General features: G+C 36.8%; 4 protein-coding genes and 1 long non-coding RNA gene across 5 annotated transcripts; 4 read left to right on the top strand and 1 right to left on the bottom strand.

The window, feature by feature from the left end:
• LOC116416059 lies at positions 1-2,428 on the top strand. The gene is made up of 5 exons (XM_031922396.1): positions 1-716; positions 802-864; positions 1,001-1,378; positions 1,466-1,740; positions 1,817-2,428. Exons 1-4 carry the CDS (start codon positions 674-676, stop codon positions 1,702-1,704), a joined length of 723 nt encoding a protein of 240 aa, XP_031778256.1. The 5' UTR covers positions 1-673; the 3' UTR covers positions 1,705-1,740; positions 1,817-2,428.
• A 2,101-nt stretch (positions 2,429-4,529) lies between these two features.
• On the top strand, positions 4,530-6,950 carry LOC116416057. The gene is made up of 5 exons (XM_031922393.2): positions 4,530-5,243; positions 5,329-5,391; positions 5,528-5,905; positions 5,993-6,267; positions 6,344-6,950. The coding sequence occupies exons 1-4, from the start codon at positions 5,201-5,203 to the stop codon at positions 6,229-6,231; spliced, it is 723 nt and encodes a 240-aa protein (XP_031778253.1). The 5' UTR covers positions 4,530-5,200; the 3' UTR covers positions 6,232-6,267; positions 6,344-6,950.
• Positions 6,951-9,053: 2,103 nt separating this feature from the next.
• On the top strand, positions 9,054-11,474 carry LOC116416058. Its single transcript, XM_031922394.2, has 5 exons — positions 9,054-9,767; positions 9,853-9,915; positions 10,052-10,429; positions 10,517-10,791; positions 10,868-11,474. The coding sequence occupies exons 1-4, from the start codon at positions 9,725-9,727 to the stop codon at positions 10,753-10,755; spliced, it is 723 nt and encodes a 240-aa protein (XP_031778254.1). The 5' UTR covers positions 9,054-9,724; the 3' UTR covers positions 10,756-10,791; positions 10,868-11,474.
• Positions 11,475-13,022: 1,548 nt separating this feature from the next.
• LOC116416053 (piggyBac transposable element-derived protein 3-like) lies at positions 13,023-13,781 on the bottom strand. Its single transcript, XM_031922370.1, has 2 exons — positions 13,609-13,781; positions 13,023-13,521 (listed from the first exon to the last, which is right to left on the bottom strand). The coding sequence occupies exons 1-2, from the start codon at positions 13,775-13,777 to the stop codon at positions 13,328-13,330; spliced, it is 363 nt and encodes a 120-aa protein (XP_031778230.1). The 5' UTR covers positions 13,778-13,781; the 3' UTR covers positions 13,023-13,327.
• A 3,214-nt stretch (positions 13,782-16,995) lies between these two features.
• On the top strand, positions 16,996-17,681 carry LOC116416052. The gene is made up of 2 exons (XR_004226559.1): positions 16,996-17,161; positions 17,267-17,681. It is a non-coding gene; the product is annotated as an uncharacterized LOC116416052 (long non-coding RNA).
• The last annotated feature ends 815 nt before the right edge of the window (positions 17,682-18,496 follow it).

The raw sequence follows: 18,496 nt of genomic DNA, 5'->3' as shown, positions 1-18,496 counted from the left end.
TTTTCCCGTAGAATTCCTCATTCATATAAGGGAAGTTGCCGGCACCGAAGTGCATCAACTTAATTATTGCGTTAATATTTTTATTTGAAACTTGCCACAGCGATAGATATTTATAAAAGGAAGGGCAACTAACTCTTGATTTTTCATAATTCATTGCATTGCCTTAGTTTCGAGTAATTTTCTACTGAACACTCGTACTATCGGTAAAACCTGGGTTTCGGACCCCCTTAATAGTACATTATGCAACAAGAGACTAAAGTCGTGGATTATTTACTTTATTCTCGCAAAATACGGAATAAAGTGAATTTGCGGGAATAAAGTAAATTTGCGGCAATAAAATTTTCTGGTCCCCAAGACACGTGGAGACGTGGCGACGGGGTGGCGGCTGAGATGCGCCCCACGGCGTCGCGCCGTAGAGTCGGGGCGGGCCGGAGCCTACATTTATAGGTACAGGTATTATAGGCTATCTAGAGGCGGATTTCGGACGCACAGCTCGGGGAAAGTGAATTTTTGCGGAGAGGGAGAACGCTGCTATATATACAGAGCGAAATTTCTTAAGCAGACAGTTCGAAGTTTTCATTCTAGAAGCAACGACTTGGCTAGTCAGTGATATCCTAGTGCCTGCGTTAGTTTGAATCTGTAGTGCATCACAGTCAAGTTTTCCTTTCGTAAAATGGAATCTCCACGTGCGGAATCTTACGCATCTTCTGACACTGGTTCGTATATTAGAAAAAGAAATGTTGAGACGTGAGTGCACATATGCACGATACTTATTAATTATATTTGTTCGTCGTTTTGTAGGTAGGACGAGAATGATTGATGCAGAAGCTCGTCACACGGATCTCGATGGAAATCTCAACGAAGGTACGTTTTTGCACGACTTTATTTTATATTCATGATTGATTATTAGCTTATCATATTACACTTCACAATAATCTAAGATAATTAAAGTTTTCATACAATTTTTAATCACATCGTTATAATAATTCTATTTCTTTAGTTACTGCAGACTTGACAGGGCTTGTGACGATTTGTTGCTCGGATTGTGATCTTGACAGTGCCAACTACGAAAAATGCCAGGGCGAGCTAGCTCTGCAATGTTTAGCGTGCCGAGAGAAGTTTTATCACCGTTTTTGGGCGATCCGGCACATCAATTCTTGTGCCAGCATCATCAAGCAGCCAAAATACATCTGTGAGTTGTGCGAAACGACATTCGAACGGATCGATGAACTAAGAAGACACTTTCAAGACTGTGCAAGTGATTGTTTTACAAGTCTTCAGTTGGAGAACAACAACACGAATTCGGAGGAAGAATTAGATATGTTCAAGTACTTTGCCAACTCATCGGAGATATTAAGGAAAAGCGTGAGGGAATACGGTAAGTTCGTGTGCATACATTTTTTAATAACTCATTGCCTTTCTCTCGAGTTTCTTAATTTTACAAATGTCTTTTTATTCGTATCAGGACATGAACGTTTTTATGCGCACTTCTGCGTGGAGTGCCGCGAACCCATCATCGATGAAAAATCGGTCGACGCAGTAGACTGCGATGAATGTAAAGTTAGTTGCCTGCTGCAGTGCAACACGTGCAAATGTCTACACGAGACTTACGAGTCCATTATTGAGCATTTAAAGGGGAGCTATTGCGGATATAAGATGCAATTAGCGGTGGACCCGGATGCTCAACTTCACGAACAGGCGTGAAAAATTATAAGATGCACAAAGGCTATTGCAAACAGAGTGAGTCTTCCATTTCATTTTTTCACAATAGCATTATCGATGATAGATCGCAACATCACGTTATTTTGTGTTTCAGATCGACCGTCTGGAGATGTTTCAATGCCCAAGGAAAGTGACGCAGCTTATCACACATACATCGTGCACAATCATGGTTTACGTTCGAATACATATGTAGAACCTTAAAACGTTTTTTAATTGTCGAGATGATTTAATTTTTTACTGTACTTATTTATTTATCGTAAAATAAAAAATTTTTAACCGCTCAATCATTATATGCTTGTCTTTTATTGAATGAAAAACTGAAGTATACTTTATCCTCTTAGAAAATATTATAATTTCCAACTCCACAAATAACGTTTTCCTATTCAAAAACGTAAGATCGTTACTGCGTGTGCAAAACTCTAAATTTCGCACACGCTTATCTGTTGAGGACGTAGATTCGCACACTCGTGTCAAAAAATAGTATATACGATACACGTGCGCGTAGGTGATCATCAAACTCGCTTTTTTGTCACCCTTGCGGCGACAGATGCGCTCATGCAAAAATAACCTACTTCGCGCACTCGTATCGTAATATACAATTTTAACATGACGTGCGCGAAAAACGCGGTTTTTCAAGAGGCTTGTTTTTCGTGTAGCGTGTGCGAAATACTGTTTCCATAGCAACGATATGTTATTATATGCTACATGCTTGACGCAACATTAACAAAGCTATAGTGATTCGCGCAAAGAAAACGAGCCTGAGAAACCGCATTTCGCGCACGGAGTATTAAAAACGATTTTGGGCTGTTAACTCTCGTTATAAGCATTGCCATGATTTTATGTCAATAGAAAAAAGTTGTATTTTCAAAGATCTACCCTCGTAGAAAATACGCCATAAGATATGGCCGGTGAATATCTACTGGCCATATTTTTGTTAGCGTAATATGTCAACATAATATGTCCACATTATGTTGAGTGCTTAACTCCAGCAATGGGTTTATAACCTAAAATCCATAAACTTAATAATCAAAATTCATTTAACGCAGTAAATTCTAAAATCATTTACGTTTAAAAAAAGGATTTTACAATAAATTTTGAAAATACAAGGCAATGTGTTAAGAGCGGTAACCTAACCTTGAATATTCATACATACAAATTTACATATAATCACACTCAAAACTCACTAACATATTTGTATATTATTCTGGCATGCATGTTTTTATGAAAGTGTGAATATTAGAAACAACATCAGGTGAAATTTGTGTGTTCAAGATTTTATCAATGATGAAGTGTAAAAGTGATGAGATTGATAGATATTCGCAACTCAGTGTTCAAGTCAGTCGCAGGCAGTATTCATCATTATAGTGCATTTTATGCAGTGTATTCGTGCAAGATGTTTAATTTGTAGTGTAGATGCTTATTTTATTATGTAGGAACAGGCTAGCGTAACAATTTTTGCTTGTCTGTCTTTGCTAGCCGACCCACACCGAACTCCATGGCTCCGATGGGGGGGGGGGGTGGCAAAATTTACACATGAGTGTTTACGTGAGAATTTAAACTACAGCACTTGAGATAAAGACAAGTGGGTATATTGCTTCAACAGCTTGAAACAAATCACCATGCAAAATTTCAGCCCTCTAAGTATGATAGGTTTTTATTGAGAGCAAAAAGAAAAATTGAAAAAAGTAATCGTACAATCATTGAGGATTTGATTTAGCTCTCAATTAAAATCTATCATACTTAGAGGGCTGAAATTTTGCATGGTGATTTGTTTCAAGCTGTTGAAGCAATATACCCACTTGTTTTTATCTCAAGTACTGTAGTTTAAATTTTCATATCAACACTCATGTGTAAATTTTGCCCCCGGAGCCATGGGGTTCGGTGTGGGTCAGCTAGCAACGACAGACAAGCAAAAATTGTTACGCTAGCCTGTTCCTACATAATAAAATAAGTATCTACACTATAAATTAAACATCTTGAACGTATACACTGCATATAAGGCACTATAATGATGAATACTGCCTGCGACTGATTTGAACACTGAGTTGGGAATATCTATCAAGATCATCACTTTTACACTTCATCGTTGATCAAATCTTGAACACGCAAATTTTACTTAATGTTTCTAATATCTAAACCCACATAAAAAGTGTACATTTAAGTGTGAGTGTTGAGTGTGGTCATGTTTGTACATGTGCAAGGTTAGGTTGCCATGTATAAAACGTTCGCCATAATTTTATGGCATATTATGCCCACTTACCGTCGCCTGTTAACAGGGGGGACATATGGCCATGATATGCCACATAATCTGGCTACTGGGCATAAAATTTGGCATTTCGTGGCCATATTAGCCTCAATTTCCTACGAGGGTACAACTTCTTACTTTAACTTTTTTTGTAGAATGCTTATAGGATTCGAGTTAGAGCCAAAGAGCCAAACTCCTAAAATTTCAGCCCGATCGGTCGAAAATTGCGATGAAATATCGCATCTCACACATTTTTCGCTTAAAAAATTAAGTATAAGGCACTTGCATACCGCGGTCGTGCCTAAAAACGCGCAAGCGTTTCTTAAACCCTGGATGGAAAAATCGAGGGGAATGCAGGAAACGCAATCAATGTTTGACGCGATTCCGAGAAACTGCAAGGGAATAATCGCAGTCAGGACTCCGCCTCTGTCTCCAAAGAGATATCGTAAATTTTATCCGAACGGCGGCATTTGGAGCAATAGCCATTGTTCAAGAGCATGTACCTAATGCATAAGGGCACAAACATAAAATGTATGTTTTCTCCAATGAGAAAATGGCATTTTTCCCGTAGAATTCCTCATTCATATAAGGGAAGTTGCCGGCACCGAAGTGCATCAACTTAATTATTGCGTTAATATTTTTATTTGAAACTTGCCACAGCGATAGATATTTATAAAAGGAAGGGCAACTAACTCTTGATTTTTCATAATTCATTGCATTGCCTTAGTTTCGAGTAATTTTCTACTGAACACTCGTACTATCGGTAAAACCTGGGTTTCGGACCCCCTTAATAGTACATTATGCAACAAGAGACTAAAGTCGTGGATTATTTACTTTATTCTCGCAAAATACGGAATAAAGTGAATTTGCGGGAATAAAGTAAATTTGCGGCAATAAAATTTTCTGGTCCCCAAGACACGTGGAGACGTGGCGACGGGGTGGCGGCTGAGATGCGCCCCACGGCGTCGCGCCGTAGAGTCGGGGCGGGCCGGAGCCTACATTTATAGGTACAGGTATTATAGGCTATCTAGAGGCGGATTTCGGACGCACAGCTCGGGGAAAGTGAATTTTTGCGGAGAGGGAGAACGCTGCTATATATACAGAGCGAAATTTCTTAAGCAGACAGTTCGAAGTTTTCATTCTAGAAGCAACGACTTGGCTAGTCAGTGATATCCTAGTGCCTGCGTTAGTTTGAATCTGTAGTGCATCACAGTCAAGTTTTCCTTTCGTAAAATGGAATCTCCACGTGCGGAATCTTACGCATCTTCTGACACTGGTTCGTATATTAGAAAAAGAAATGTTGAGACGTGAGTGCACATATGCACGATACTTATTAATTATATTTGTTCGTCGTTTTGTAGGTAGGACGAGAATGATTGATGCAGAAGCTCGTCACACGGATCTCGATGGAAATCTCAACGAAGGTACGTTTTTGCACGACTTTATTTTATATTCATGATTGATTATTAGCTTATCATATTACACTTCACAATAATCTAAGATAATTAAAGTTTTCATACAATTTTTAATCACATCGTTATAATAATTCTATTTCTTTAGTTACTGCAGACTTGACAGGGCTTGTGACGATTTGTTGCTCGGATTGTGATCTTGACAGTGCCAACTACGAAAAATGCCAGGGCGAGCTAGCTCTGCAATGTTTAGCGTGCCGAGAGAAGTTTTATCACCGTTTTTGGGCGATCCGGCACATCAATTCTTGTGCCAGCATCATCAAGCAGCCAAAATACATCTGTGAGTTGTGCGAAACGACATTCGAACGGATCGATGAACTAAGAAGACACTTTCAAGACTGTGCAAGTGATTGTTTTACAAGTCTTCAGTTGGAGAACAACAACACGAATTCGGAGGAAGAATTAGATATGTTCAAGTACTTTGCCAACTCATCGGAGATATTAAGGAAAAGCGTGAGGGAATACGGTAAGTTCGTGTGCATACATTTTTTAATAACTCATTGCCTTTCTCTCGAGTTTCTTAATTTTACAAATGTCTTTTTATTCGTATCAGGACATGAACGTTTTTATGCGCACTTCTGCGTGGAGTGCCGCGAACCCATCATCGATGAAACATCGGTCGACGCAGTAGACTGCGATGAATGTAAAGTTAGTTGCCTGCTGCAGTGCAACACGTGCAAATGTCTACACGAGACTTACGAGTCCATTATTGAGCATTTAAAGGGGAGCTATTGCGGATATAAGATGCAATTAGCGGTGGACCCGGATGCTCAACTTCACGAACAGGCGTGAAAAATTATAAGATGCACAAAGGCTATTGCAAACAGAGTGAGTCTTCCATTTCATTTTTTCACAATAGCATTATCGATGATAGATCGCAACATCACGTTATTTTGTGTTTCAGATCGACCGTCTGGAGATGTTTCAATGCCCAAGGAAAGTGACGCAGCTTATCACACATACATCGTGCACAATCATGGTTTACGTTCGAATACATATGTAGAACCTTAAAACGTTTTTTAATTGTCGAGATGATTTAATTTTTTACTGTACTTATTTATTTATCGTAAAATAAAAAATTTTTAACCGCTCAATCATTATATGCTTGTCTTTTATTGAATGAAAAACTGAAGTATACTTTATCCTCTTAGAAAATATTATAATTTCCAACTCCACAAATAACGTTTTCCTATTCAAAAACGTAAGATCGTTACTGCGTGTGCAAAACTCTAAATTTCGCACACGCTTATCTGTTGAGGACGTAGATTCGCACACTCGTGTCAAAAAATAGTATATACGATACACGTGCGCGTAGGTGATCATCAAACTCGCTTTTTTGTCACCCTTGCGGCGACAGATGCGCTCATGCAAAAATAACCTACTTCGCGCACTCGTATCGTAATATACAATTTTAACATGACGTGCGCGAAAAACGCGGTTTTTCAAGAGGCTTGTTTTTCGTGTAGCGTGTGCGAAATACTGTTTCCATAGCAACGATATGTTATTATATGCTACATGCTTGACGCAACATTAACAAAGCTATAGTGATTCGCGCAAAGAAAACGAGCCTGAGAAACCGCATTTCGCGCACGGAGTATTAAAAACGATTTTGGGCTGTTAACTCTCGTTATAAGCATTGCCATGATTTTATGTCAATAGAAAAAAGTTGTATTTTCAAAGATCTACCCTCGTAGAAAATACGCCATAAGATATGGCCGGTGAATATCTACTGGCCATATTTTTGTTAGCGTAATATGTCAACATAATATGTCCACATTATGTTGAGTGCTTAACTCCAGCAATGGGTTTATAACCTAAAATCCATAAACTTAATAATCAAAATTCATTTAACGCAGTAAATTCTAAAATCATTTACGTTTAAAAAAAGGATTTTACAATAAATTTTGAAAATACAAGGCAATGTGTTAAGAGCGGTAACCTAACCTTGAATATTCATACATACAAATTTACATATAATCACACTCAAAACTCACTAACATATTTGTATATTATTCTGGCATGCATGTTTTTATGAAAGTGTGAATATTAGAAACAACATCAGGTGAAATTTGTGTGTTCAAGATTTTATCAATGATGAAGTGTAAAAGTGATGAGATTGATAGATATTCGCAACTCAGTGTTCAAGTCAGTCGCAGGCAGTATTCATCATTATAGTGCATTTTATGCAGTGTATTCGTGCAAGATGTTTAATTTGTAGTGTAGATGCTTATTTTATTATGTAGGAACAGGCTAGCGTAACAATTTTTGCTTGTCTGTCTTTGCTAGCCGACCCACACCGAACTCCATGGCTCCGATGGGGGGGGGTGGCAAAATTTACACATGAGTGTTTACGTGAGAATTTAAACTACAGCACTTGAGATAAAGACAAGTGGGTATATTGCTTCAACAGCTTGAAACAAATCACCATGCAAAATTTCAGCCCTCTAAGTATGATAGGTTTTTATTGAGAGCAAAAAGAAAAATTGAAAAAAGTAATCGTACAATCATTGAGGATTTGATTTAGCTCTCAATTAAAATCTATCATACTTAGAGGGCTGAAATTTTGCATGGTGATTTGTTTCAAGCTGTTGAAGCAATATACCCACTTGTTTTTATCTCAAGTACTGTAGTTTAAATTTTCATATCAACACTCATGTGTAAATTTTGCCCCCGGAGCCATGGGGTTCGGTGTGGGTCAGCTAGCAACGACAGACAAGCAAAAATTGTTACGCTAGCCTGTTCCTACATAATAAAATAAGTATCTACACTATAAATTAAACATCTTGAACGTATACACTGCATATAAGGCACTATAATGATGAATACTGCCTGCGACTGATTTGAACACTGAGTTGGGAATATCTATCAAGATCATCACTTTTACACTTCATCGTTGATCAAATCTTGAACACGCAAATTTTACTTAATGTTTCTAATATCTAAACCCACATAAAAAGTGTACATTTAAGTGTGAGTGTTGAGTGTGGTCATGTTTGTACATGTGCAAGGTTAGGTTGCCATGTATAAAACGTTCGCCATAATTTTATGGCATATTATGCCCACTTACCGTCGCCTGTTAACAGGGGGGACATATGGCCATGATATGCCACATAATCTGGCTACTGGGCATAAAATTTGGCATTTCGTGGCCATATTAGCCTCAATTTCCTACGAGGGTACAACTTCTTACTTTAACTTTTTTTGTAGAATGCTTATAGGATTCGAGTTAGAGCCAAAGAGCCAAACTCCTAAAATTTCAGCCCGATCGGTCGAAAATTGCGATGAAATATCGCATCTCACACATTTTTCGCTTAAAAAATTAAGTATAAGGCACTTGCATACCGCGGTCGTGCCTAAAAACGCGCAAGCGTTTCTTAAACCCTGGATGGAAAAATCGAGGGGAATGCAGGAAACGCAATCAATGTTTGACGCGATTCCGAGAAACTGCAAGGGAATAATCGCAGTCAGGACTCCGCCTCTGTCTCCAAAGAGATATCGTAAATTTTATCCGAACGGCGGCATTTGGAGCAATAGCCATTGTTCAAGAGCATGTACCTAATGCATAAGGGCACAAACATAAAATGTATGTTTTCTCCAATGAGAAAATGGCATTTTTCCCGTAGAATTCCTCATTCATATAAGGGAAGTTGCCGGCACCGAAGTGCATCAACTTAATTATTGCGTTAATATTTTTATTTGAAACTTGCCACAGCGATAGATATTTATAAAAGGAAGGGCAACTAACTCTTGATTTTTCATAATTCATTGCATTGCCTTAGTTTCGAGTAATTTTCTACTGAACACTCGTACTATCGGTAAAACCTGGGTTTCGGACCCCCTTAATAGTACATTATGCAACAAGAGACTAAAGTCGTGGATTATTTACTTTATTCTCGCAAAATACGGAATAAAGTGAATTTGCGGGAATAAAGTAAATTTGCGGCAATAAAATTTTCTGGTCCCCAAGACACGTGGAGACGTGGCGACGGGGTGGCGGCTGAGATGCGCCCCACGGCGTCGCGCCGTAGAGTCGGGGCGGGCCGGAGCCTACATTTATAGGTACAGGTATTATAGGCTATCTAGAGGCGGATTTCGGACGCACAGCTCGGGGAAAGTGAATTTTTGCGGAGAGGGAGAACGCTGCTATATATACAGAGCGAAATTTCTTAAGCAGACAGTTCGAAGTTTTCATTCTAGAAGCAACGACTTGGCTAGTCAGTGATATCCTAGTGCCTGCGTTAGTTTGAATCTGTAGTGCATCACAGTCAAGTTTTCCTTTCGTAAAATGGAATCTCCACGTGCGGAATCTTACGCATCTTCTGACACTGGTTCGTATATTAGAAAAAGAAATGTTGAGACGTGAGTGCACATATGCACGATACTTATTAATTATATTTGTTCGTCGTTTTGTAGGTAGGACGAGAATGATTGATGCAGAAGCTCGTCACACGGATCTCGATGGAAATCTCAACGAAGGTACGTTTTTGCACGACTTTATTTTATATTCATGATTGATTATTAGCTTATCATATTACACTTCACAATAATCTAAGATAATTAAAGTTTTCATACAATTTTTAATCACATCGTTATAATAATTCTATTTCTTTAGTTACTGCAGACTTGACAGGGCTTGTGACGATTTGTTGCTCGGATTGTGATCTTGACAGTGCCAACTACGAAAAATGCCAGGGCGAGCTAGCTCTGCAATGTTTAGCGTGCCGAGAGAAGTTTTATCACCGTTTTTGGGCGATCCGGCACATCAATTCTTGTGCCAGCATCATCAAGCAGCCAAAATACATCTGTGAGTTGTGCGAAACGACATTCGAACGGATCGATGAACTAAGAAGACACTTTCAAGACTGTGCAAGTGATTGTTTTACAAGTCTTCAGTTGGAGAACAACAACACGAATTCGGAGGAAGAATTAGATATGTTCAAGTACTTTGCCAACTCATCGGAGATATTAAGGAAAAGCGTGAGGGAATACGGTAAGTTCGTGTGCATACATTTTTTAATAACTCATTGCCTTTCTCTCGAGTTTCTTAATTTTACAAATGTCTTTTTATTCGTATCAGGACATGAACGTTTTTATGCGCACTTCTGCGTGGAGTGCCGCGAACCCATCATCGATGAAACATCGGTCGACGCAGTAGACTGCGATGAATGTAAAGTTAGTTGCCTGCTGCAGTGCAACACGTGCAAATGTCTACACGAGACTTACGAGTCCATTATTGAGCATTTAAAGGGGAGCTATTGCGGATATAAGATGCAATTAGCGGTGGACCCGGATGCTCAACTTCACGAACAGGCGTGAAAAATTATAAGATGCACAAAGGCTATTGCAAACAGAGTGAGTCTTCCATTTCATTTTTTCACAATAGCATTATCGATGATAGATCGCAACATCACGTTATTTTGTGTTTCAGATCGACCGTCTGGAGATGTTTCAATGCCCAAGGAAAGTGACGCAGCTTATCACACATACATCGTGCACAATCATGGTTTACGTTCGAATACATATGTAGAACCTTAAAACGTTTTTTAATTGTCGAGATGATTTAATTTTTTACTGTACTTATTTATTTATCGTAAAATAAAAAATTTTTAACCGCTCAATCATTATATGCTTGTCTTTTATTGAATGAAAAACTGAAGTATACTTTATCCTCTTAGAAAATATTATAATTTCCAACTCCACAAATAACGTTTTCCTATTCAAAAACGTAAGATCGTTACTGCGTGTGCAAAACTCTAAATTTCGCACACGCTTATCTGTTGAGGACGTAGATTCGCACACTCGTGTCAAAAAATAGTATATACGATACACGTGCGCGTAGGTGATCATCAAACTCGCTTTTTTGTCACCCTTGCGGCGACAGATGCGCTCATGCAAAAATAACCTACTTCGCGCACTCGTATCGTAATATACAATTTTAACATGACGTGCGCGAAAAACGCGGTTTTTCAAGAGGCTTGTTTTTCGTGTAGCGTGTGCGAAATACTGTTTCCATAGCAACGATATGTTATTATATGCTACATGCTTGACGCAACATTAACAAAGCTATAGTGATTCGCGCAAAGAAAACGAGCCTGAGAAACCGCATTTCGCGCACGGAGTATTAAAAACGATTTTGGGCTGTTAACTCTCGTTATAAGCATTGCCATGATTTTATGTCAATAGAAAAAAGTTGTATTTTCAAAGATCTACCCTCGTAGAAAATACGCCATAAGATATGGCCGGTGAATATCTACTGGCCATATTTTTGTTAGCGTAATATGTCAACATAATATGTCCACATTATGTTGAGTGCTTAACTCCAGCAATGGGTTTATAACCTAAAATCCATAAACTTAATAATCAAAATTCATTTAACGCAGTAAATTCTAAAATCATTTACGTTTAAAAAAAGGATTTTACAATAAATTTTGAAAATACAAGGCAATGTGTTAAGAGCGGTAACCTAACCTTGAATATTCATACATACAAATTTACATATAATCACACTCAAAACTCACTAACATATTTGTATATTATTCTGGCATGCATGTTTTTATGAAAGTGTGAATAATAGAAACAACATCAGGTGAAATTCTGTGTTCAAGATTTTATCAATGATGAAGTGTAAAAGTGATGATCTTGATAGATATTCGCAACTCAGTGTTCAAGTCAGTCGCAGGCAGTATTCATCATTATAGTGCATTTTATGCAGTGTATTCGTGCAAGATGTTTAATTTGTAGTGTAGATGCTTATTTTATTATGTAGGAACAGGCTAGCGTAACAATTTTTGCTTGTCTGTCTTTGCTAGCCGACCCACACCGAACTCCATGGCTCCGATGGGGGGGGGGGGGCAAAATTTACACATGAGTGTTTACGTGAGAATTTAACCCGTTATTAACCAAGAGACCCGAAATTTGACTTCTCTTTCAACGCCTTATTTCTTTATGAAATCATCATCAGATTAATGCAGAGATACCATATCTGATGGGATTTTTATCCCTCTTTTCGAATCTGGCACCAGATTTGCGATTCGAGCAACCAATTTTGAACTACATTTGTTTAAACAGGAAAAAAAAAAACGTGATTTTTGAAAATTTTTTCCGAAATGATCGTAATTTTCGCCACGATTACGTATTCCGATCGGGTTGAAACTCTGTATCTGGTGGCATACATGCCTATACTACAAGGTAGCATAATTGGTTTATCCAGATTCAAGATGGCGGACACCATAACAGCTTGTTGGAGCCAAAAATGTAATAATAAGCTTTTAGATTTTTGACTCGATAAGCATAGACTTATTGAAAAAATTTTGTTGAACAAAAAATGCTTAGAATTAGTCAAAGAATACGTGTGAATTTTTTCAAAAATTTATGGATGATTTAACAAAAAAAAAATCTAACAACTTTATAACAAGTGCAGCATCGTCCTTTAGCCGTAATAAAATTATTCCGTTGCCCAACTCTTACCATCGTGGAGGTTGACGATCTTTTGAAGAGTCTTATTTTTGTTTTTTTTTGTTTTTGTTTTTTTTTTGTTTTTTTTTGTTTTTTTTTGTAATTTTTTCATATATTTCTATCTTACTTTTATTCTTCAAATACCTTACCGTCTTTCATGGTATTTTGCGTTTCATTTATGAATAATTTGGAAACAATTAACGCAAAAGTAATTGTTACAATCTAAACAATACCGTGTCGTTCGCAAAATACACTTTTCTACAGAGCAAACTCGTCTTGCTTTTGAATCAAATTTATGCTCTATCAAATTTCTTGACTTACCCAATAAATATGACTCGCTAACTTTCATAGCCATGGTTTTGGTTTTTACCTTACCGTCTTCTTTGCAAATATTGTAAATAACCGTTGCATTTACAATGGATGATTGTATTAGTCAAATAAAAACTGACCATGTCCACTTTTTTGAATTTATTTTTGGTACAGTTTTTTTGCATCTAAAATCATGGGTATCCACACCACCCATAAATTTATTGTAAGCAACAAAAGCTGAAGGAAACCGAATTTCTGCTTTATTACGAACATCGGATGAATACCTTTTGAGGGGTTTGATAGGACTGACAGAAGCCGCTGTAGAAAGAAAAGATACTTGTTTGGAATCAATGACGCTAATAAAATTCATTCCGCTATTTTTGTCATGATGAACTTTGAACGAACCTTTTACAGCTTTCTTGTCAAATTCATGCTTTATTTCTATTCTGTTTCGTCGTACAGTACCAGTTGCCTTTAGACCGTTTTTCATCAAATGTACGAGCAGATCAGGACTTGTGAAAAAATTATCAATATACAAATGATATTGACACAATTTTCTTTTTGAAACATCCATCAACAACTTGTTTACCATTTGTAAAACAACAGTAGAACCAAGAGCACATGAAGCCAATTTTTCATTTTTTTCATCAAGTCTCTTACCACAGTAAATGTCTAAATCAAATATATATCCATTAACATCACATAGTCCCCAAAATTTTAAACCATATCTATCCGGTTTTGAAGGTAAGTACTGCTTCAAACTAGTTCGACCAAAAAATCGCACCATCATCTCATCCACAACAAGTGCCGTTGAAAAAAAACCAAACTGCTGGATATTTTTTCTAAATATGTTGATAAGATCACGAACCTTCCAAGCTTTATCAACACTAGTTTGATTACATGTTTTAGAATATTTTATTTTAGATTTTATATCAAGAAACTGTTTACGGCTCATAGCTGAAGCAACAACATCACATTTCAATAATCGATTACTAGACCAGTATTCATATGTTGATGTTCGAATATTATATGATGTCAGTAATAAAATTCCAATAAAAGTATTAAATTTTTCCATTGATATTTCTAAACCATTTTCAGATGTAGCTTTTATGATATGATTTTTGAGGTCATCGGTGAAGAATAATTCAAAAAGTTCGACGAATGATTTTTGGCACATAGATTTTTTTGTAATATCGCTTAAAAGTATATAATTTTCTAAATTTTCACTATACATTTTTTCTTTTTCAATCCATAAGTATGTGTGATCTCCTTCTAATTTTTTTTGAGTAGACGTATAATTTTTAAAAATTTTACAATACGAAACGTTTTGTATTGGGATTACATCGTCATCTGAGCTCTCATTATCTGCAGAATCATTTTCATCGGAACTGGGATCTTGCGAGTTTGGTATAAAACAATCTTCTTCATATTCATTCTCGGATTTCTCTTTATCCGTATCAGAATGATCATTAGTGAGCTGAGCTGATTTGCGTTTTGACATTTTCATACAAACATTTATATTTTTATTTTTATTATTATATGTTTGAACAAAAATAATCGATATACCGGATTTTTATAAAAACAAGTAGGAAAAAATCTGAGAATATAAAGAACTCATACCCATACAAACCTATATAATTAGACTGATATATTGGATGTATAATAATCACTGGATATGCAATAAAAATGCTTTAGGATTTTTTACCCGATAGAATGGACATAACGAAAAATTTTATTCCAAAAGAAAGGCTTAGAATTAGTCAACGAACACGAGTGAATTTTTTCAGATATTTTTGAATGATTTTGAAAATGTTCATAAAATGGCCATATCCAAAAATTTTCAAAATCATCCAAAAATTTTTGAAAAAATTCACACGTATTCTTTGACTAATTCTAAGCATTTTTTGTTCAACAAAATTTTTTCAATAAGTCTATGCTTATCGAGTAAAAAATCTAAAAGCTTATTATTACATTTTTGGCTACAACCGGCTGTTCTGGTGTCCGCCATCTTGAATCTGGATAAACCAATTATGCTACCATGTAGTATAGGCATGTATGCCACCAGATACAGAGTTTCAACCCGATCGGAATACGTAATCGTGGCGAAAATTACGATCATTTCGGAAAAAATTTTCAAAAATCACGTTTTTTTTTTGTTTAAACAAATGGAGTTCAAAATTGGTTGCTCGAATCGCAAATCTGGTACCAGATTCGAAAAGAGCGATAAAAATCCCATCAGATATGGTATTTCCGCATTAATCTGATGATGATTTCATAAAGAAATAAGGCGTTGAAAGAGAAGTCAAATTTCGGGTATCTTGGTTAATAACGGGTTAAACCATCGGTTTTTAACTGAGTTTTTATCGCACTAGCAATAGCGTTCGATGTTCCTGAGCGCATCTCTATTAGTCGATAAAACGTCGTGACCATTTTTCCCTTTTTAACACTAAGATACCTTATAACTAGACACAAAAGCTTTTTTTTATCTACTGCAGTAGATTCGTCTACAATCAACGAATAAAATGATTCACCTACGTCTGTTAACAAATCATCCAGAATACAACGGGAAAGATTATTTTTTATCAACGCAGTACACTTAGAGCGGTGTAATTGGACCTCGTTAAGAACTTGAGATTGAAGATCTAATTTTTTTAATAGAACCGATAAGTGATCTACACTTCTGATCGAGCAGTGTTCTGCAATAAAAAATGCTAGTTTCAGTTCAACAATTTTTCTATGTTGCGACAGTGCAGGCTTTGTGAACTTGTCGATCTTCTGAAATGTCACTGCCTCTTTGTCCCTCTGAATAGCTGCCTGATGTTTTTTCGTCTGTGAATGCTCGAGCAAATTTTTCCGCTGAGCTGCTAAAAAAGCTAGGCATACTGTGCAGTATGCATTTTTATTCTCAGCATTGACGGGTGCCTTTTTCAGCCAGCCTACAAATTATCCGTTTATCATTTTTAACACTAGATAACGACATTTAACCTAAAAAACTAAGTATAATTTCTACCTGCAAAGCAGCTTTCAATCTCCCACTCCGGCCTGTACTTTTGGATATACACCTTTGCTGGCTTTTTATTTTTCGGTGACATCTTATTCTCGAAAAATTATAAAAGTAAATTCAAATTCAAAAATCACTATAACACTTGACAGTACAACTGACGACTCGTCGTACCTTGCTCTAAACGGTAGAACAAAAGAAACATGGAGGCTAACCGTTGGCAAGAGAGAAAAAGAACGCTTCAAAATCCGAATCGTGACCTGTCACATGAGCAGCGTATACGTACTGGTTAACGTATCGTGACGAATTTCGAGTGCGAACTCTAAGCGCGAACTATGAATATACGCGCGCCGTGGATTAAATTTTCTATCGCTCACTCGCTGTGTTCGGGGTAGGTGGGTTTAAAACATAGTTGTTGGTTTATTATTTAAATTTTTTTCTTGACAACTCGCTGTACGTGGGGCACTTAGGTTTTAAGGCTTGGTGTTAATAATTTGAACTTTTATTGGAAACTTGGTGTACGTGGGGCACTTGGGTTTTAGGGCTTGATATTTATAATTTAAACTTTAATTGGAAACTCGGTGTACGTGGGGTAATTGGGTTTATCGGTTTAGTGTTAATAGCTTAAAATTTCATCAGCAACGCCCTGTATGTAGGGTATTAGTTTTTACGGTTGAAAAAAGCTAGAGGGATTTTCAGAGGATTTTCATATAGCTTCTAGAGGTAGTCTAGAGGGAAACGAGGCTCCGCCTAGAGGGAGATTTTGAAACCGTCTGGCAACACTGCGAGGAGGACGACGATCTCAGAAAGGCATTGCAGCTGAGCCTCGAGTACGTGACGGCACCGCCGACACCCGACCAGGAAGACGTGCGCTGGCACCGGCTGAACTACCTAAACAGAATGAACTCGAGGGGCTCGACTTCCGAAGGCTCCACAAAATTGAATACTTAACAAACGGTTTTCGCTATTTTGTTACTAAATAAATACCTTGTTACTTATTTTGAAGCTTACTCTCTATCTATTTGTTCTTTACTGTAAAATGAAATTGCGACTAACCACCAGAAGACACGCAATACGTGGCGAAAGGGTATTCTTGAGGATCGACACACCTTAGGCGCAACAACGACAATGTCTGTAAACTATAACTGTATAATAAGAAATATAAGACTTCTTTTCATTTATTAATATGTGTAAATACCATAACGTTACTGTTAATTTAAACAAGTTAGCTATAGTGGTAAATATATAAAGTATAGATGTCATCACAGTTTCACCAACGAATATAGACCTAGTATAGAAGAACCATCACGGGTTATAAAGGGGGGACAGAATCTTGGGTAACAGGCGGTTAGTTCTGTTACCCATCCGTTTGGCGCCGCCACATATTATTTTCCCGCGACTCAGCGCGCATGCGCTAGCTCGTATTTGAAGATATGTGTTTTTATGTATTTTTTACAATAAAAAATTATATAAACAATACAAAAATGATTATTTAATGTTTCTATATACCCCTTATGCCCCTAACAACTATTAGTTGGTAAGATAAAATTTTCTCTTAAGATAATAACCACGAAAACACAGCACGTACCAGTTTCCCGCTCGATCTTGCTATGTAAATAGCGCGAAGAGCTTATAATCAATACTATATGCAGCGACGAGTTGCTCGCAGTTTCTAAACATTTATTTTGCATAAAATTGTGTCTAGTTTTTATAAATAATAATAGCGCGATTTAGTTTAACAATCTGTGAGATTGTATTTATACCTGTGCTGTTCTCAATCGGTGAAAAAACTGTTTGGGGGTTATCATCATGCCACCTCCACGAACCAGATGTGTTTACAGCGACTGCGAGAGTTCAAAGGCGAAAAATCCTGGACATACTTTTCACCGATTTCCCATGGATGAGATACGGTAAGTTTTTTAACTAGACAATCGTTGTTACTTACGTCAACAAATACAATAAAAAAGATAGTAACGGAACGTTATATATATATATATATATATATATATATATAAACTGCTTTCATTTCAGTTAGACCAAACTGAATTACAGAATTTTGCGGAAACTTTATTTCATGTTTAGATTAATCCCAGGTAAAAGTTGAATGAAATGTTTGTTAAAACATATCTAAAAAAAGAATTATTTTCTGAATTTCGTTTTTGCATGGCGTTGGTGCTTTTGAAAATTGTTTCACCGAGTGATTGATTTTTATTTTACACTGGATTAATTACGGTTATCTATTTTTTTTATAAAATATTAAATATTATTACGTAACACTGATTTCGTTTTTCT

Source organism: Nasonia vitripennis (genome assembly GCF_009193385.2).
Source record: "Nasonia vitripennis strain AsymCx chromosome 1 unlocalized genomic scaffold, Nvit_psr_1.1 chr1_random0015, whole genome shotgun sequence".
Lineage (NCBI taxonomy): Eukaryota > Metazoa > Arthropoda > Insecta > Hymenoptera > Pteromalidae > Nasonia > Nasonia vitripennis.
The sequence above is the reverse complement of the archived record's forward strand: the minus strand, read 5'-3'. Positions and strand labels throughout refer to the sequence as shown.